At 39.3% G+C, this 21,622-nt stretch overlaps 1 protein-coding gene across 3 annotated transcripts in view; it reads left to right on the top strand.

The window, feature by feature from the left end:
* Positions 1–18,534, top strand: part of Prkg1 (protein kinase cGMP-dependent 1) — a 1,110,483-nt gene extending 1,091,949 nt beyond the window's left edge. For 2 of the 3 annotated variants that reach the window (XM_075973828.1, XM_075973826.1), the window contains exons 13-18: positions 285–426; positions 1,600–1,763; positions 4,688–4,810; positions 4,896–4,958; positions 11,877–11,943; positions 14,130–18,534. In XM_075973828.1, coding sequence (XP_075829943.1) covers positions 285–426; positions 1,600–1,763; positions 4,688–4,810; positions 4,896–4,958; positions 11,877–11,943; positions 14,130–14,228 — 658 coding nt within the window. In that variant the 3' untranslated portion in view covers positions 14,229–18,534. The remainder of the gene's footprint in view (positions 1–284; positions 427–1,599; positions 1,764–4,687; positions 4,811–4,895; positions 4,959–11,876; positions 11,944–14,129) is intronic. The other variant, XM_075973829.1, reaches the window with a different exon arrangement.
* The last annotated feature ends 3,088 nt before the right edge of the window (positions 18,535–21,622 follow it).

Here is a 21,622-nt window from a genome sequence, read left to right as displayed (position 1 = left end):
TTTTATATAGCAGTGGGTTGTTTAGAGGAAGTCACAAAGTCCATGAAACTTAATGTTACTGATCCTTTCCTGAGCCTTTCAGGAAGTCAGATTTAACTGTCCCACTCAAAGGGGCAGATAAAACGATCCTCCTAATGGAATGAAAATCATGCAATATGGAGCCAGTTAGACCTCGGCCTCTGAGCCAACTTTGCTGCAGAAATATAATGAACTCACATACACATGAATCAGTTTTCTAGAGAATGAATTTCTCATACACTGTTTATTGCGTTTTCCATTTTCAGGGGTTCGTTTGAAGATTCGACAACCAGATTTTACACAGCGTGTGTGGTAGAAGCATTTGCCTATCTGCATTCCAAAGGAATCATTTACAGGGACCTCAAGCCAGAAAATCTGATCCTAGATCACCGAGGTTATGCCAAGCTGGTCAGTGTGTTTCACACAACAGTTGTGTCCTGGAGTTCTAACGTATTCTTGTTCATTTGTTAACACAAAATACTTTCCATTTCAGTGTTATAACTTCTTGAAAGCAGTGTGAGCACCGTAGTTCCCTATTACAATGTATCTCAAATTATGTAAAGTTTTATGGGAAATTAAATTGGCTACATTTGAATTAATAATAGCCCCACAAAGCATGTGTCCTAACAACTTCTAGAAAATGCCATTGTTAGCATGCATTCATAGACCTGAAAGCACTTATACATACTGTTCTGTATTTCAAGCCTGCTTTCTGCATCTAAATGCAGTGAAAATTAGTGTTACACAAGACCGTGGACGTTTTAGTATTTGATATTTAAGAATAATGTCTTGAGGAATGAGTTCTGAGGCAATATTATCTAAGTTGTGTTCACAGTGATAACACTAACTACCGGGCAAGAGAGGCTACTGTATAAGAGAAGCTCTTTTATTTAAAATTGTCTATCTTTCATGGGCTTTGAACCCATTGGTACCTGGTTCTAGTTGTAAACTTTTGGAATTGTTACCCAGGCATAGGCTTTAGATACATCTGTATCAACAGCATGTAACTATTTGAATCTAAACCAAATCACTTTGCAAAAAGGAGGTTTTCTGTATTTGTAGCTCCTCCAAAACGTTCCACAAAAAGAGGATAGATTTTTTGTTTTATCTGCTTGTTTACCAGGAGTAGAATATTGCTCTCTTAATTGTGCTACTCTGCTCCTTCAACAGTATATTCAATACCGGAGCTGTCAACTTCATACATCAGAAGATAGCATGCATATTCTAGGAGAACTTTTATAATGGCCCACCTGTATCTCCACCTGATTAAAGGAGAAATTCTTCCTTTATTCCACAGCCAATATTCGGGGGGAGGGGAGGTCATAGAAAAGATGAAAATGTGTTTCTAGAAACAGTCTTTTCTTTTAATGGTTTTAATTGTATCTATGTTCAGGTTTCCCTTTTCTCATTGGAACAGAATTTGAACAGGGCATCTGTGTTTGCAACAGACATGATTCCTTTTAGAAAACAGGACTATAATGACTTTTCCTTTTTGGTATTATCAGTGTGCTCAGCTAAATGAATATTTTTCTACAGCTTGATCATAAATAGCTTAAGTGTCTTGCTTTCTCTCTTCATAAGGTTGACTTTGGCTTTGCAAAGAAAATAGGATTTGGAAAGAAAACATGGACTTTTTGTGGGACTCCAGAATACGTAGCCCCAGAGATCATCCTGAACAAAGGTCATGACATTTCAGCTGACTATTGGTCGCTAGGAATCCTAATGTATGAGCTTCTGACTGGCAGGTATGGACATTTCTGGGGAACTGCGAACAAGAGGCCTCAGACAGCTGTGCACTCTTGCTTTTGGCACTCTGAGTAGATGATCTTCAGGGTACCTCACTATACCATGGAACTCAACTTCAGTTATTATTGCAAATAGTCACATATTCATAAAGAAAGCAGCAAAATAGATCACTTGAGTGCAAACAATTCAACACCAACTTTAATCTTGTCATTGTTGCCATCATGTGTATATGTATGAGTGTGTGTGTGTGTGTGTGTGCGTGCTTGTGTGTGTATATAATGGAGAGAGATCAAGTTTTCTTGGGATTTGTTACACTAGTCATTTAGCTGACCATACAGTACAAGAAATGATAATCATATAAATAATTCTATGGACAGATAGATTTCCTTGGAAATAAGAGGACTGGCTTGCAGGCTTTGTATTGAAATAGCTGAAATGTCAGCTATTTGTTCATCATAATATTATAACCAACAGTCATTAGGAATACCGAAGGACATAAGACAGGCTACGTGTTCGCCAAGCAATACTACTGTAAGAAAAATTAATGTCCCACCGTGGTACTTGCTAAAGACGTTGAGTAACCCGGGGTCAGCACGGCCTGTGGAGTTCAGAAGGCTTCTGTACAATATAATTCTGTACAATGTAAGGCTAAGACTGCCTAGGCCTTGCAGAAAGATTAGAATGTAGATGAAGAGAAAGGGAACATGTTAAGCATGGCTTTCCTCAAAGAAAATTGAAAGATAAGAGTAACCGATGATTCAGAAATCTCACTAGTAGGTGTTACCATTGGCAGAATGCTTGGAGCAACAACACCATGATGTATCTGCAGCCAATTTTCTAAACTCGGTGCTGAGGAATTGATATCAGAGGCACAAAAACGTGATGCATGCATGGTGCTGGCCATGAGAGGATTAGGGCTGCAGTTAGGCCCCAGCTTCTCTTCATCACCTTTAATGTTGAAAGATGGCTTCCCAATAACCGTGTAGTCCCAAGGAAGAAAAGAATTTAGCCAGGGTAGTTTACGTGAAAAGCTATTCCTATACTTAAAACATGACATAGATATTGTTCACGGATGCCTTTCTCACAAACACAGACTGGTAAAGTCAGTAAAAGAGTGAATCTGTGAGAGTCTCAGCAACAGAGAAACTGGCAAATGGAGTGTTGTTGTGTTTAATGTGATTAATTAGAATTTAGACGAAATATTTTAAATGTTATTGAAGAGAGTGTAAATACTATATTCTTTGACCATTTTAATACCAATGTCAGTAAAGTTAACATGGAAGGAAAGCTATAGATACATTTATTTCTCATCATTCAAAATTAATGATCTCAAATATTTTTAATAATTGAAGCATGACATTACAAAACTCAAAGTTCAGCCGGGCGGTGGTGGCTCACGCCTTTAATCCCAGCACTCGGGAGGCAGAGGCAGGCGGATCTCTGTGAGTTCGAGACCAGCCTGGTCTACAGAGCTAGTTCCAGGACAGGCTCCAAAGCCACAGAGAAACCCTGTCTCGAAAAACCAAAAAAAAAAAAAAAAAAAACTCAAAGTTCAGATATCTTTCCTTTATTTTAGAACAATATTTTAGAAATTGATATTGTTGTTAAAAATACATATTCAAAGCTTATAACTTATAACTCCTGCTTGAAGCAAAATTAAGTTGAACACATCTGCATTTAAAAACAATATACAGTATAATCCTGTCTGTGCCTGTGCAGACAAATAATTTTATGAAATCATGTTCATCAAATGTTGCTTATTAATATTTGGGGCATTATATAGCTATTTTCTACTAAATAACATTTCATAGTGTTATGAATATCTTAGTGTAGATTAAGCATGTATCATCTTTAAAATACACAAAGGCATCTCTAATAAATTACTTGGCTGTCTAAAATAAACACAAATGTGAAAAGCACCAGTTAGAAAGTGTTAAATTTAAATACTAAAAAATAAAAAAGTTTTTAAATAGGCAGTGGTGTCACATGGCTTTAATTCCAGCACTTGGGATTTTATACCGTTAATCCCAGGCCGGGGGATCTCTGTGAGTTCAAAGCAACTTGATAAACAAGAGCTAGGACTGTAACACAGAGAAATAACCCAACCCCCCAAAAAGTGCTAAACTAATCACAAAAAGACTAAGTATTTGAGTCTTTATTTTTGAAACAAGATCAAAACTGGCAAGTTAACTCAAAAGAATAAAAAGGACATTCCAAGATCTCCTGAGTAAATTGGGAGCATGGGGACCTTGGAAGAGGGTTGAAGGGGAGGGAGAGGCAGAGAAGGGAGAAGGGAAAAATGTAGAGTTCAGTAAAAATCAATAAAAAAGGATATCCCATTCTAATACCACATAAAGTGCAGACAGTAAGAGATTAAACAGAATCACATGTGTATCCATTTGAATGGCAAGTAAAGCCGCAATCCCTTGTTAATAATATACTAAAGTAAATAGAAAGACACTCACAAATAAGAGAAGCCTAAAAGTGAAGAATATGAGCTCCTATTAAAATAAATAAAATAAAATCATTCTTAAGATTTATTCCCCAAAGAGGTATAAACCCAGAAAGTAACTTCTGAAGAAAGAATTTGTCAAGTATATGATAATCACCCAAGTGCCACCCTTGAGTCGATGTGGAGTTCTGGAGACAGCACAGTGACTAACAAGGGCGTGAGAGGGACCATTGCACAAGCCGCATCCAGCAGGGGTTTTGCTAAAGAGCGGCCCGGGAAGCCTTCCACAGTGCCTGGTTATTTTCTAACTCGCATTCTGTTGTGGCTAGCATAATGCATATCTCATTCCAGTGTCATAACTAATGCAGTCCCCTCCACATAACAGCTGACGTCATGCATGTGGCTGTAACAACTTTCTAATTCCTATTCCGTGAGTAAAAGCCTTGTCTCTTTCTGTCTTCTTCCTGGCAGTCCACCTTTCTCAGGCCCAGACCCCATGAAAACCTATAACATCATCCTGCGGGGGATTGACATGATAGAATTTCCAAAGAAGATTGCAAAAAATGCTGCTAACTTAATTAAAAAACTATGCAGGTAAGTATTTGAAGTGCATCATTTTAAAAGAATCATAATGCGCAAGTATCCGGCTTTTTTCACATGACGGTTATTTCGTTTTCAGGGACAACCCATCAGAAAGGTTAGGAAATTTGAAAAACGGAGTGAAAGACATTCAAAAACACAAGTAAGTGATTTTTTAAATATAATTCAAAAAACATATCAAATTTCCCCAGAGTGTAAGTTTTTAGTTATTGGTCAGAACATTCAGTTTTTTCTAATCTTTTCTATGTGTACCTGGAAATTTATTTATTTCTTTTTTTTTTCTGTATGTATGGGTGTGTGAGTATTTTTTTAATTTATTTATTTATTAAAGATTTCTGTCTCTTCCCCGCCACCGCCTCCCATTTCCCTCCCCCTCCCCCAATTAAGTCCCCCCCCCAGCCCGAAAAGCAATCAGGGTTCCCTGTCCTGTGGGAAGTCCAAGGAACCCCCACCTCCATCCAGGTCTAGTAAGTCTATGCAGCAATCTATTGACTCAGTTTCTCTCCATTAACACTAACCAGTATTTATTTGTTGTACCCCTTGGAACAAAGAAAAACGTGTATATTTCTAACTTTGTTTTCTGCTGCCTGAGGAAAGCAAAATTGCTCCCTAAATCATACCCTGTTTTTTTAATCAAAGGTCAAATCTAGAGATAGAGCTACATAAAGAGGTTTCTAATCATTGATGGCAGTGGACACAGCCCCATAGCCCTCTTAGAGCAGCTGAAGCTCTTTCTTAGGCTTTCTCTATTCAGGCCAAAATGGGACTCTTGACTTCGCTGAGGAGAGTCCTGCATTTCAGGTCAGCCGAAGATGAAGCAGAGTTGAAGTTATTAGGAAGAGATTTCTAATGTAAGCATTCAGAAAGACATACCCAAGTATGGATGTAGGCTCTCTCAACGGTGCCACACTCGGGTGTCTTAGCAAGAGCCATGGGTTCAATTTTGATGGCTACCAAGCTTCAAAGGTTGCTAGGAATCTTTTTGTTTCCTTTTTTCCTAATTTTTCCCTAATTTTTTTCAAATGAGAATATGAGGTGACTCTTGAAATAACTGGGATAAGATGGACACGGGATAAGATAAAACTTACCGGGATTGAGTTACTAGGGTTTCAAAGAGGGATTAAGACTTTTTTTGTGTGTGTGTGTGTGTGTGTGTGTATATATTGTGAGGGAATTTCAGTGAGTCCTGAAAATTCACCCGTGTTTAATTTCCAACAGCTTAATATACCCCTGATGTCAAAACGTAGGAGAAGAACGAAAGGACTGCATTAACATACAAATTGAAAGTCGTGGGGGTACATTCATGCCCTTGACACAAGCCCTAGACCAAACATTCTCTAGGCAAACCACTCCCTGGGTGGAATCCCAAGTTATTTCCGTAAAGGGAACAAGAACCTAGTTGGTTCCTTAGGTTTCTGTTTTAGGTAGGGACCAGCTACTTCCCTAATTCAGGAGCAAGGGGTCTGGCAACTAGCCACACCTGTTTACAGTAGCCTTAGGGGAGCAGAACTCTGATTTACAACTAGATGAAAACTTTGAGTTAAAGCACAATAACCTCGAACTAAACTAAAAACAAGTCCCAAAACTCTCTGACCTTTGGCCTCTTTAGGCCTCCACAATGCCTCCCTTTTTATTAATTTTAGTAAAGCCTGTGCTTCTGCAACAGGACAGATGATCGCGCCTGCCTTAAGACATCTTTTCCTATACATGGGCTTTCTAGAGAGAGTCCTAGGGAATTGTAGGCTTACAAGTGGGAAAGGAGAAAGGTTCTGTACACTTGCGCCTTAAGCAGATTCCTTGTTTTAACAGCTCTGTGTAACAGTAACATTGTGTCTATGTAGGAAATCTTCATAGCAAATGGTTCTTGACTCTGGTCTAGCCGGAAGCTTTGACCAGACTCTGGAGTGAAGTTTTACTTCTTCTCACGTTCTCTCAATCTTCTCTTCCAGTCTTACCTTAGTTTCCTCCCGAGACTTTGATCCCTTAAACTTAGTGGTGGATAATGCCCAAAGGTCTATATTTTAAAATGTCTTTGCTCTGAAAAGGGATGCAAACATTAAGCATCCAGACAGCTAAAGTCTCAACCTATGGTACCTAAAAATGAGATAAGAATGTCTGGGTTTGGACCCTGGAGGATCCTCATCCCATGGAAATCTATAAGGGACAGTATGGTTACCTGGGACAGCAAACATATAAATGAGAAAGTAGAACATAGATTGTTATATTTAATGTTAGCAAGAAAAACAGCAGTGCCTCTTTATTCATGAGATACCTGACAATCAAGATGTTAGCAACTGATTGAAACTTAAGTCAGATTCTGACCTAGATTGGACTGAGGATACAACACAAAGCCTGACCTATCAGATATATATGCTCCACTCTAATAATGAAGAGTGTGGGTTCTCCATGTGCTGCTATCAGAATATTGAGGGTCACCTTCCTTATCATCTTTCCAAAAAAAGTGTAGTCTTTAAGAAATTCATATATGTACACAATGAAATATGATCATATCCATCCTATATTTCCCTCTCCAGCTCTTCAAGGATACCTTTTGAATTTCAAAGCCAGAACCCTTGGGCTGCCATAGAACCTACTGATAGTTATATACTGAGAATATGGTCAAGCATAAAAGAACAATTCCAAGAAGGAATCCAGTGTAAAATACATTACAAAAAAAAAAAAAAAACAGTGTGAGGTTTGGACCATTGATTATATATGCTAACTGTGTCTTCAAAAATGACAAAATGCCAAATTTGTAAAGGGGATTTATCTTTGCATTTAGGAAGATGTGATATTAAGATGTCTCATTTATTTATTATTTCTTGTTTGAAGAGAATTTTTAGAGCTTTACAGAATTTACAGCTTTAAGTGGAATGTTCTCAGGATATCATTGAAGCTAGGGAGTCTCAGGAGGGACAATTTTTTATAGAATATATGGCATTTTGAGTTATCTCAGCCGGTGTGTGATTAGATCTCTATCCACCATGTGAAGCTGACAGCACACATGGGAAATACATTCTTGACAGGGAAGCATTTGAGTAAGATCTCGTTGTCAATCTCTTTCTCTGAACATACCGGCCCTTTGTAAGGAGTTAAGGAAAGGTGCTTAGTTCCACCTCCTTAGTGAATATGGAGATAAAACAGACAGGACATTGTGACTGTTTGGATTATAGACTTTATGATCCTTTAGCTCCAAAGACATAAGTGACAAGAGCAATGAACGCCTGTCTTCCCAGGGGGCGTGAATCACGAAGTCCCTGAGTACTTTCCTTCTGAACAGTTTGAACAAGAGTTTTCTGTTGCCTTGAGTTTACCAGGCCTTTCCAGTCAGTCTGTGGCCTGCGCTTTCTCTGCTTGGCTATGGGGTGAACTTACATTTGGTTCTGGGACAGGTGTATTAGAGCCGCATCTGTTTATAATCTACCAGCATTGCCACAGCCCCTACCGCTTGTGAACATCTTAGCTATTCACACACTGTAGGAACCAGCTGCAGAAGCAAGCTGCAAGTGTCCCCTAGTGTTTAAGTGAAGAGTCCTCATGCTGTCTTATTCTGCTACGTGGAAGACACAAGGCTTTTCTAAATGAAAACTTCCCAGTGCTGGGGCTGATAAGAATCCCTGTGGCTTAGGGTCATCCTTATCAACACCATACAAGTCTAGTTAGTAAGTAGTCCTAAATTGTTGATTAAGGCAAAGAACAAAGCCCCAATAATGAAAAGAAAATTGACATTTTTAACCTGTCTGGAGTTTTCTGGGACACTTCAATGTTGACTGAAGGCTTTTGCTAAGAAAACTAGGGCAATGTGGCCTGTAAAGACATCCATCATTAGAGCTGAAAGTCCGCAATTCCCTTGGGAGGGTAGGACTAGTTTGGGCTGGTATCTGTGGTCTAGCACTTGTAGAACATCGGTCCAGGCCCTTCTGCTTTGGAAGTCTCCACTGAAAAGGCGAGTGTTGTTCTGTCGGGCTTGCCTTTAGAAATGACTTTTTCTTCTGCCTGATATTTTCAGTTCTCTTTCTTTGTCCTGTCATGTTTTGCTGGTTATTATGTGACATGGAGAGGTTCTTTCTGGTTCTGTCTATGTGGGGCTCTTCGTGCCTCCTGCCCTTTAATGGGCATCTCTTTCCTTATTCTTCTATGATTTTATTGAAAATCTATTTTGTGCCTTTGACCTGGGTTTCTTCATCTACACCTAAATTTGTATCTTTGGTCTTTTTATAGTGTACCAGATTTCCTAAGTGTTTTGTTCGTCTGTGTGTGTGTGTGTGTGTGTGTGTGTGTGTGTGAGAGAGAGAGAGAGAGAGAGAGAGAGAGAGAGAGAGAGAGAGAGAGAGAGAGTTTATATTTAATAGTTTCTTTGACTGAGTGATCCATTTCCTCTAGCTTATCTTCAAGACCTGATATCGCTGGGTGGTGCTTGTATCGGCAGTAAATAAATGCAAAGGCAGATATTAAAGGATATATGTACAGTTTTAATGTTTAAACAAACTTACAGAACGAGGTTTCCGCTCAGCCATTTCACAGGAGGCAGGAAAAGGGAAAAAGGGAGGAGCTGCCTCCCCGTGCCCATTTATCGGTATGCATTCGCCTGAGGCAAACCCCGCCCCCTAAAGGGGCTGACTTAACCCTACAGGTGCTGGCACCTGTCTTTAATCTCAGCACTGGGGAGGCAGAGGCAGATAGACCTCTGTGAGTTCAAGGCCACCCTGGTCTACAGATCTAGTTCCAGGACAGCCTAGGCAACTCAGAGAAACCCTGCCTTGAAAAACAAAAAAACAAAAAAAAAATCTTTTTTGGAAGACCTGATATTATTATCTCTTCTACTTGATGTAATCAATTGCTGAGACTTTCCCATGACCTTTCTGTTTAACTCCCTGCTTCATCTTGTTATATCATTTTGGCTTTTCTGCAAAGGATCCATCCTTTTTATTTAATGTTCATATCTTGGTTTGTTTTCTTCGCTTTGCTCAGCTGTTTGTAGTTTCAGGCTCCTTATCTAGGCATTTGTTCAGATCCCCTCTGAGTTCCTTGAATGTATTTTATTTGTCAGTTTTTTTTCCCAGTGGAGCCTAGGCATCTGGAGTTAGATATTTGGCATTTTCGGTTGTGACTATTTCATCTCATCTTGGTGGAGTGGTATTTGGATCTCAGTTTGCTCTTGCCATAACATGCTAGGTTATGGACCAACTGAATGGTTCTTCATCTTCAATCTTGGGGCCACTCTGTTGTTGTATGAATGGGGTTTCAGAAGTAATCTCAGCAAGTGAGAATGCAACTTCTGAGTCTACGGGTGAACCTTCTGTGGACTGAAAAGAATTTCCCTGCCAGTCTTCTGTTGTGGCAACCTCAACGAGTTCTGCAAGTGCTGCTTGGGTTGGAGGACCTGGAGTCGCAGTGAGAGTAGGCAGTACAATGTAGGGGTGTGATGGATAACAACACACCATCTTCAAGGATGAAGCCAGGATGGGTATCCTTATCTAGAGGCAGGGACACAAGACGTTATGATCCTAGGGTGTCCTGGTAGGTGGCGTGGCAGACTGTCTTTGGAAGTTTCTACCTGGAGTTCCAGGTCAAACTCCATACTGGACCAGGGGAGGAAGGTGGGTATGATAGTTGGATAATAAGCAGGAAGTTGTGGGGAATGGGCCTAAGGGACCTACCTAAAATTCAGATCCAACTCTGCACTGTGTGGTAGCAGTAAGTAGGGTGGCTAATATGAACATGGGTGCCAAGATGCACTATGGAACCTAGCGTGGTTCCAGGAGTAAAATCAGACTGGGTGCATGGGTGGTTGGTAGGCAGGTGAGTGGAATAGGTTTGAGGGACATACCGGAAATTTCTGGTAGATTCAATATGATGCCAAGATGCAGTGGTGGGTTAGGTGATTCATTTACAGGCACATAGGCAGAATGGGTCTGAGGGAACCTACATGGAGTTATAGGTTATATTCCATTTGGTGCAGTGGATAAAGGGACTGATAGGCAGGAGTGTAGGAAGAAGAGGTCTGAGGAGACCTGCCTATTGTCCCCTGCCAGATCTAGGTGGTTTGGGGTTAAATAGCAGGTATGGTGGCTGACAGGCAGGTCAATGGAAGGAGTCTTGGTGATCTGCCTGGAATTTTCCTTCAGACTCCACTCAGATTACAACCGTATCCAAGGGACCTATGAAGTCACACTATATTCTGATTTACCAAAAAAGGGGGGATGAGAGAATATTTCTTATCTAGCTTTTGAGGTACAATTTGAGCCACAAAAATCCTATATATGGCTATTTCCAACACACGTAGCTTGCCCTCTCTTTAGAAGCTCATGGCTTACTTGGGGGATTCTTACTCTTTGCAAGTGTTTCTCTTTCTAGCAAGCCCCAGTGCTGAGCTCTATGTTAAAATACTTTCTTAACCAGTCTTAACTCTGCCCCATACTGGCTCATCTGAAATTTTTATCTGCAACCAAGTCAAGGATCCCATTTCTGCCTGAGCCGAGACCTCTGAAAGCCTACTTCAGGCTGTGACAATGACAGTGTGGAGCTGGTCTTTCATCATCCACCCCCACTGGAACTGGCAGATTGATTCACTGGCAAAGATGGAAAATGTCTGTGGTGCATAGAGAAAAGCACTTTATGACATGTATTAAATTAAGATAGTGCAAGAACTTAGACATACAGACAAAACTGAAATTGCAATAAAATTGCATGATAAATTGGTGTGTGAATTTGACAATTATACCTTAAGTATAAATATTTTTAAAATCTTTAGATACGATGATTTTAAAATATTTTAATAATTTGACAAAAATTATTTTTAAAAAAATTTAATATTTTTTACGTTTTATAAAATAAGCTCATTGAAAACATTCTGAGCCATATGTGGCAGCACACATCTGTAATTTGGGAACTGCAGGCAGGAGGATCAGTAGTTCAAAGTCATCATCACCTACAGAGTAGGTTTGAGGGATCCTAGACTACATGAGACCCTTCTACGTATCAGTTATATGAAATATGCTGTAGTGTGAATATGTCACAGAGATGCAATGTCTTACTTGTCTTTATTTTTGTTTCTTAGATGGTTTGAAGGCTTTAATTGGGAAGGCTTAAGAAAAGGCACCTTGACGCCTCCCATAATTCCAAGTGTAAGTAGACTTTTTAGTTAATAAACGGTACACACCTGGTGGCCTTTTTCAATCAACAAAGACTTGATCGTTTTAGACTTTTATGATCAAATCATAAAAGCTATGAAACACCATATTAAAATGATGGTCTATTCTAAAATCTAAACATAATACCAACAAATCTGTGGATGGTTATTATGGGTATGATTTATCATTATCTTTTTAAATTCTTCATTGAAACTCAAGTGCCCTTTTTCCATGAAAACAAGTTAGCTTTTGTTGTGGTACATGTTAGAAATGTGTTTGTAGCTAAAAGGACATAGAATTTACAGCAACCGTTTTCAATGTTGTCTCATTCTATATGAGACATGTCTATACCTACCCTAGCATGAGTTGGAAGCCGTATGTTCTTCCCTCCTTCTGTTGGTATCTGAAAGGTGATTCTCTTTTTCAGTACAGTTGATTTGGGGCAGGGACAATGCTGTTAAATAGCTAGTTCACTGTGTGAATTGTGCACACCAAAATTAAAATTAAAAAACTAAAATAGATTCCAACTGAAAGCAGTGCACTGCCCCTGCTAAATACAGCATGCTGTGTTTTTTTTTTTAAAAAAAAAAAGGCAGGGACAGATTTATTATGGTCCTGTGAATTTTGTTTATATGCTCCAGTTCTTTGGGATTAACTCAATAGACTTTGTATATAGAAACATTGTCCTTCCGAGGTTTATTTCTTTGTTGATTGCTTTCTTTTTAAATTCAGGAAACAAAATAAAGTGCGCATCACTGACCCCAATTACATTCATGGGTTTTGTCTTTAGAGCAGGGTAGAATAAAAAGAGCCCAAAGAGTTAATGTAAATTTTTCTCACCCAAACTTATAAGGATGACTTTTATACAGTAGGGATGGTTAGAAGAGTTTGGTGCCCTGAAGATGACACTTAGCCAGCGAATATGGAAGAATTTTGCTCAAGTTTAGAATAAACCTCTAAGCTTCCATTACACTTAGAATAAACATATTTCTTAGAATGCTTTCATTATACTTTTAAAAAATAACAAAAAATGTCTCAAAAACAAAACAAAATAAAATAACATACAAAATCCATAATATGGCCTTCCAGGACCCATATCCTGGCTTCTGCCTCCTTTGCTGTTTTTACCCCATTCCACTCTCCTCTTTCGTGCAGCAGTCATGATGGTCAATTAGTTTCAGAACATCGAAGCCTCTTAGGAACTTGGTGTGTGCTCTACCTGTTAGCATTCGGGCATCATGCTGGCCTGCCTCCCTGTCACCTGGCAAGATGCACCTGTCAATATTCAGGCGAATGCCTAGCTAGCCCAGGGTCCCACAGCCGCACATGCACTTGTCAGCATTCCAGGCAAAGACTTAGCCAGCCTACAGTCATTACATCATGCGCTGCATGGCCGCTGTAATGCCCTGTATACAAACACCAAGCCCCTTTAAAAGCAATTGCAGTCGGGCGGTGGAGGAGGAGGCCTTTAATCCCAGCACTCGGGAGGCAGAGGTAGATCTACAAGATCTACAAGAGCTAGTGTACAGCCTGGTCTACAAGAGCTAGTTCCAGGACAGAAAACAAAAGACAAACAAAAACAAACGTGTATAGGTTTGCATGATAAAATGCCACCCTCCCATAGGCAGATTGAAATCCTGTCATTTGTAACACCGTGGAGAGGAATGAAGATCACTTTCACAATTGAGTGATTTGAGCACAGAGAAGATAAAAGGAGTACACAGTCAATCCCATGTGCATGTTGCTCTTTCGAAGGTTGAGATTAGAATTTTGCTCACCAGAGGCTGGAGAAGATAAAGATGGCAGAAGAGTGGAGAAAGACTAACTTTAGCCACCAAGTTAGATAGGAGCAGAAAGCAGTGGTATACGATTGCACTGGAGCAGAGTGACAGAAGATAATAATAATGAGGAACTTTACATTTCAAAAACTAGAAAAAAGTATGTTCAAAGTCCTCATAAGAAAAAATGTCCAGGAGACAGACACATTTAATCTGATCTAAATATTACCGAAGGCACACATTGATCTCGTTATCCATCAGCATATACAGATTTTGTTTTTGTGCATCTGTTTAAAGAATGAATGAATAACTATTCTTTTTAATGATGGAAAATAAAATCTCTAGCTCACAATTCTACCAAAAAATAGCAAAACACCTTTCGCTCATTCTCTCACGTTGCAGGTTGCATCACCCACAGACACAAGCAATTTCGACAGCTTCCCTGAGGACAGTGACGAGCCACCCCCTGACGACAATTCAGGCTGGGACATAGACTTCTAATGTATTTCTCTTACCTGCTTCTGCCTTGCTGAAGACAGCTTTTTTCTGAGACACAGCTGCCAGCAAACCTGAGGAAAAGAGAGAAGATTAGTGCTCGGGGTCACCATGATGCCTTTGATTGATGCTGCTCCAGTAACTACGGTGGCATTAGGACTCATTGCTTAGATTATGATAGTGCTCTTTACATGTTTTATGTTTGAACCTACAATAACAGTTGACATGGTGGTCCTGAAGCAAAGCCTTTTACCAGTAAAGTGATGTTTTCTATTGTTGCAATGGCCTTGCTTTGCTCTGATTATATTTTGAAAGAGTGTAGGAAATACTTCCATCCAGTAGAAGAGTCTGTATCTTGCTAGAACTACCAAGAATAGAGAATAATATATTCGGTACGATAGATGACTGTGGTACAGAAAACCTGGGCTCTTCCCTTTCATCAAGGGAAGGGAGTGGAGCCTGTGACTTCAAGCCAGTATAGACATCGTACAAAGAGGACCACACATCCGTGGGTCACAGAGGTCATGTCAAACCAGTTTCTTTCCTAGCAGATGACAAGACTGAATGTTACCTTTCTTTTCTGATAGATTCTAAAAATTGGCCTAATACAAAAAGCACAACTGCTGTGGTTCTGTACGGGCCTCCCACGGCGGGTACAGATGCAGTTTTGGAGGAATGAAAATGTGCATGGTAATTGAGAAATTTGGCAAGACAAAGTGGAGGGGGAAAAAGAATTCACAATACCATTTCATATCTTTAAAAACTCTATCTATTGTGCTTAAAGATGGTCCTGGAAATGACTAGCAGCCAATTGGTTTTATTTAGTACCTAACACCCTCAAACTGAGGCTTAAAATATTCCCTTTTTATAAGAACAAACCCTTAGGGTAGGGGTGGGATAGGGTGGGGAGGAATGAAGACCCATCCAAAAAAATAAAAATGAAAAGGTGCTATGTCTATCTTTCATCTGTAATGTCAGTGTCTGAACGGACGACACAGATTCTAATCATCATGTCTAGCCAGAGACTCAAGCATTTTCATAACTTTATTAAAAACAAACTCCTGTCAGATGTCACAGCACAGTCCAGGGCTCAGAGAGAAAGGATATTAAAAAATGTATTTAAACTAGTCTCTTGTCTTAGGCCTGAACCAAAACACTATATATACAGTCTGAAAGTCCCAAGTCAATGGCATTACAACTATACTAAGGAGCTTTGTTTATTTGAGGAGGAAAACCAAACTGGGCCAGGAGTTGAGGACCTTTCCCTGGATAAGTTTATCAAAGTTAGAAGGGGTTAGAGAAGAACACGGATGATTTCTCAAACCTGCATTTTATCTAAATAGTGCAGAAGTGTTACAACCTTGGAATTTCACATTAGCTAGAGAAGACAAGATTTGAAAATGTCAAGGTAACTGTCTTTTTCATACGAGGAAAAGATCATCCAATTAAACCAAGTATGTTGTTGGCAGGCCAGTTGACCTCTGTTATCAATAGGCAGAATCCTCTAGAAGCTTTATTGGTTGGTAGCATTTTTCTCATACTGATAAATGTACAACTGTCCACGATGGCATCCTGATATGGAAATGTGTGTTAATTATTGTTTTCTATTTTTTCAGTAGGGTTTTTTTAATGTAGAAATTCCTATAGAAATCTTTCCATTACGTCATCACAGACTAACCAATAAATCACAGGAGTTTTCTTTGAAATTTCATACTCAAAACTACTTTCAAATGTGCTTTTCCTATCAAAATATAATACTCTAAAATATTTGAGGCCTAAAACTACTGGAAGTACATTTAATTTAGGGTAAAGTTCAATTAAAACTTTCATCCTGATATTATTATTATTGTGTTATTGGAATCCTCTCCCTCATAAACAATTTTTCAAGATTACTAGAGTACCCAAGAGATCTGTGAATTTCAACAGACTAAATAATATAAAACCAAACACATCTGGCTAAAATTCAGTGATTTCTAGAAGCTTATTTATCTTTTAGCTGATGTTTTAAAAAACATATAATTCCAACATTATAATCAATGTTTGATTTTTTTGCAAGATAATGTGTGTTAGGTATGTTAAAGGCTTGCTAGGATGTTACATTTACCTTGTTATTAGAAAGGGAATTGTCTCTCTAATTTTTCAAATATCCACAAATCCCCAGGAATTTGCATGGACCATGTGTTTTGGGACTTGGGTTTGAGGCTAAGACAACTTGCGCGAATACATGGGTTCTATGACGAGGAAAGGCATTGCTTTCGGCACAGTGTGACTGTGGGCTGTTTTCCACTTGTGATACACCTTTGTTCATTTCATCCACAGCTTTTATTAGGACGCCCAACACGATCACAAGAGATAAAAGTGAACTCTAGCTTCCAGGAATAACTAACAGAAAACATCCATCAGATTTTCAACATTGAATTTTAAGGATTTAAATCTTGTCTTAATCAAGACACTAGGGCTATAACTCATGGCCAGCTTCATAAACCACATCTTACTTTCTGAACTTTTCCATGCCCCCAGTTTTTCTTTCTTTCTTTTTCTTTTTTCTTTTCTTGCACTAAAGACCATCTGGATAAACTAGAATAGTGCCAACTTGTTTGATTTGCTCACTGACTTTCTTGTTGATACTTTCGTGTATGGGAAATAGGGCTTTCTGTGTGTCTTAAATCACAGAAAAACTGCAAACTGCCAAGGAAAGGACATAACAATATTTAATTAGACTGAAGACATTAGAGGAAATGAGTTTTGGAAATCGTTATAGTTGATTTTTATACTTAGGATCTTTATTATTTGGATGTGAATCAGATTCATGTAGCATTTAAGCCAAGTTTATTTTGATTATAATCCTCACAAGTCATAGCTTTTTTTTCTTAAAATTGGAGAACATACATGTGAATTGCACATGGAGAAGAATATTTCAACTACTGACTCGTTCTCACTTCGCTTCCAAACGATAGACCTGATGGTGAAGCTAAAGAAGTCAGCTACCATACTGAACACAAAGGGTATTAACCCCGACTTTATACAATAGAGGTATCTGTGCATTTCCCACAACGTTTTCTTTCACAATAGGACCACAACAAATATTTATGTAAATAGATATTTTGGAGTGATATTTTGTGGTACATATAACTTTTTTTAGTGTTTCACAGCATTATGATTTCATTTTATTTGTATTGAATAATGTTTTAGGTCCAAGTAGACTTGAATGAGTGTCATAATTGTTAGCATTATTGAAACTTCTGTCCGCAGTCTCGTCACTCATCTGTCCCATAGTTTAGAACATGACCTGGCTATCTGGCGTGGTTGCAAGTGCCTTAAACTCATGGCATCTTATTAAGAAAACAAATTTGGTGTTATGCTGCATGACAAAGACAAACACACCTCAAAATGTTGTCCTTTCTTAGCTTGCTGCGTTTTACAGTTCTTTCTGCTAACGATTTATAAGCCTTTATTATATAATATTGATGAATTACAGAAATGATGAAGTTGTTATCTTATTTCTGTTAAGTGTACCAGAGCTGTGTGTCTGTTCATGAGATACAGCGTCATTTCTGTGAAATGTATAAATGTATGTGCAGGTCAAATTACTATATGACATACTATCAGTCTGTATACAGGTATTCCTGTTTTGCTCAGCTGTGCAGACTCAGTAAAAAAAAAAAAAGTAGTGCAGTCAAATCCTAATGTATCTCATTTTATAGATTCCATTAACAATGGTCCAACCCAAAAGAAAAATTGGAAATGACTGCTCACCACACCTCGTTATGAAACCAATGATGAAAATGTACCTTGGTGCACCCCTCAACAAAACAGGATGCTTTCTCTGAGTTCTTGTATATGCAAATCATGTGTGAGGCAACTTTTCAGGAGACCTTGAAAGCAAAACGCGGGAAGTGTGTTGATAGCCCTCCTCCTTTTCAGCCCCTGCATCAACAGACAGAGCTCTGGGACCTTGGCCATGACTCAGAGGTTGGGCTTTCTAAGTAAAGGGATGTTTCTTGAAGCATCATCTATCCAGTTTATTTCAACGTATGATGTTTTTACAACTGGTCGGTTCTTTTGTATTCTTACAGCTATGGTTATTTGGCCGTCCTCTTACAGTTTGTGCTATGTGAAAGAGTCTCTTGTTAGAATGCAACAAACTGTCATCCAATGGCCCTCGGCCTCTTGCACCCTCTTGGTGTAGATGAAAAACTTTTTCATAACTTAACCTGCTTTGATTTGCTCTGTATTTTCCCTGCAGCTGTAATTGCAGAGTGCCTGTTGGATACTTTATAGAGTTGAAATAAAAAAAATAATTACTTTTGAACTTATTTGTGTTTAATTCCAGACGAGTCAACAAATAGAACTAACGTAGTAATCAATACTGCACTCGAGAGGCCAATTAGTCACTATTTAACAATGTACAGAACACCTGCAACCCAAGCATCTTTCATGAAATCGCATTCCAGAAGAGTAACTCAATGATTCATATCGAAAAATTCAGCGCAAATAACACCAGACCATCCAGTGTGAAGAGAGAAATGAGATGCCACATCCAATAAGAAACATTTGATATGTAAAGCACTTGCTGAGTCTAGCTTCCTTGATTCTCCCACTAAACTTCATAATTAACAATAATAATAAATAGATTTTGAGGACAACGCGGATGTGAAAACTCACTTCTCTAAAATGATAGGCATGCTCTTAGTGCCTCCCTTTGTTCCTCGCTGAAGGAAATGACTAACCGGTTAAAGCTAGCCTACGAATTTCCTCAAATCAGCTGCTTTTGTCCCACTGACGTACATTGCTAGTAACAGTTCGTGAAAAACCCTTAATGAACACTAGATATCCATCCAACCCAGAAACTTTCTCACACAGTGAAACAATCCGAAGAAAAGGCCATTTGAGTATGAATACAGTAATCCAATAATTTTATTTCTTTGGGAACAAGGAAAATAACACGCATTTCCAGTATCCACCCAGATGTCCTACTGTAGTTTTAAGAATGGTCTAACTTGGTCCTTAAAAGAAATTCTTTTCTTTTTAATTCACCATTTTTGGGTCAGTGTGCTCTGACACTCCTGCTTATAAATGAGGTAATGGAGGGCAGGAGATGGCTGCATGCCCCCCCCCACACACACACACAATCACATTGCATGTAAAGTTCAGTAAAGTCCCACATAGTTATTCATAGGAGTCAGAGTCAATAAGTCAATATATCAGAGAAGAATCGCCTAATATTTACAGATCCCCTTAGTTTTTTCAGCCTTAAAGGTGCCTTACTAGATTAGTCACTTTTCTTGTTACTGTGAACAGCACATGAGGGCGACGAAGTCTCCGATCATTAAACCTTTATGTCTCCGTTGAAGTGTAGAGACGTAGTGAGGCAGACCAATCCTCATCGGGACAGCCAGGCAGCACAGACAAGAGACCACCTGAAGGGGCCAGAGTGAAATATAGCCCCTGAGGACAGCTCCAGTGCCTACTTCCTCCAAGAGAGTCTCGCCTGACAGCATTTACCATCTCCTTAATAACTCCATCATAGTTGAGATCCCCATGAAGAGGTCATTAATCCAATCTTAAGGTCAGAGCCCTGTAAGTGGAACGGCACCTGGAAACACCTTCACAGATATACTCATAAATACCCTTTATTAATTTCTTAGTTTCTTCTCAATCAAATCAAACTGACAAAACTTACCTACCACATGTATGTAATATAGGCTAGCCACCACCACACAAAAATTCTTTTTATTGAGTCCTATTTAAAGTTTTTTCTGCATTTTGCAACTTCTCCTTTGCAAGCTTCTACACAGTAGTGCTTCTCTCTGTGGCAGCTCTATTTTTCAACTAAAATCAACATATGGAGCAAACAATGAATTCACTCATATACCCATTAGCAAAGTCAAACAATTCGAGCTTCACCGTCAATAGAAGGAAAAAAAGAAAGGGGAAAGAGAGAAGGGATTGAAGGAAGAGGAGAGCGAAAACAAAGTTAAGGAGAGTTCCCATATGAATCCTGGAAAACTGAGAAGAAACCCAATCAGAGGGTAGCTGGTTGTCACCAATATGAACACTGCTCAGTGGGAAGGAACTTTCTAACCCTAAACCCTAATGCTTTCTCATGAAAACAAATAACATTTTAATATTTCAACATGTTTCGTGAAAATGATCATAGATGTATGAGCTTTCCTAATATGTCCAGCACAGGATTCTCCGAAATGTGCTACTTATAATCTAAAAAGCCTAACTTTTTTTTTAATCCAAGAATGCAAAATTCTGGGGTTTGCAACTTAAACCTAACTGAAAAAAAAATGTGTGTACTGTGAACCTGAGTGCCAGAGCCCAGCTCCTTCGCCTTTAAACTACGGTGTTGATATATTCTACTTTGTGAAGATTCGGGTTATTCAATGTGCAATATATTGTGAAGACTATTAAAAGCGCGAGAATATTTAGCTTTGAAAAGTGTTCATTGTGAGAGGTGACGTTACATACAACCACGTGGAACCTAGACAAAGTCCCCCAGATAACTTCTAATAGGATTCCACCAGGGGGCAGAAGAGGAACGGGATTGCTCCTTCCCGCCGGAGCAGCAGTGAGGACTCGGGTCCCTCGGAGTTATCTTCCTGTGTGTCTCCTTTCTGCTACCCCCTTCTAATTAACCCTGATTTATTTGCCCGTGAACTGACACTGTGGACCCACAGCAGCAGTGTAGTGTGAAGGGATTTGCTCCCAGGCCAGGGCTTCAACGGGATTAAGCTGATGAATTTGCTAAACACAAAGTCCACAGAAGCAGCAAACCCAGAGCCCTGTGATGCCACCTGGCTCAAGGCTGATTAAGACAGGGGACCCTGAGCCGTTTGATCTTCACCCATCAAAGAGTTTTTAAACAAGCTTCATTTTACACTACTGTAAGGTGGCGATGGCTTGGGACTGCAGTGAGCGTTCCAGCCTGAACAAGCACTCTGGCCAAGGGGATTCCTGGCTCTGGTGGGACCGGGATGCAACCACAATCGGGAGCTCTTAGACCTGCTCAAGGGGAAGAATCCTTGTTCCAACAGTCCCCCCAGAAGTTAGTACCATTTCTAGCCTACATCTTGATTCTGACAAGGTCCAAATACAATTTACTAGTTGGAAATTTAGAGGCTGTTAAGATGTCACATCTCTGCAACATTTCAACAACTGAGAAATGAAGAAAGAAAATCTATTTTTTATCCATCCTCATTCATTCGTTCCCTCCCGCTACTCCCTCCTTCTCAATCGCATCTTTTAGAAAATCAAGGAGTCACGTAATTCACTCTATTTCCAGAAACTTCGTTTATATGCTGGATTCATCTAAATCAGCAAGTTCCCAGAGTCCGTGGCAGTGAGTGTCTCTCAGTAAAGTTTACAAGCTTCCTGAAAGACATTTAACCTGA

The sequence above is a fragment of the Microtus pennsylvanicus genome, chromosome 5 (assembly GCF_037038515.1).
Source record: "Microtus pennsylvanicus isolate mMicPen1 chromosome 5, mMicPen1.hap1, whole genome shotgun sequence".
NCBI lineage: Eukaryota > Metazoa > Chordata > Mammalia > Rodentia > Cricetidae > Microtus > Microtus pennsylvanicus.
Note: the sequence above shows the minus strand (reverse complement) of the source record. Positions and strands in the feature narration are given on the sequence as shown.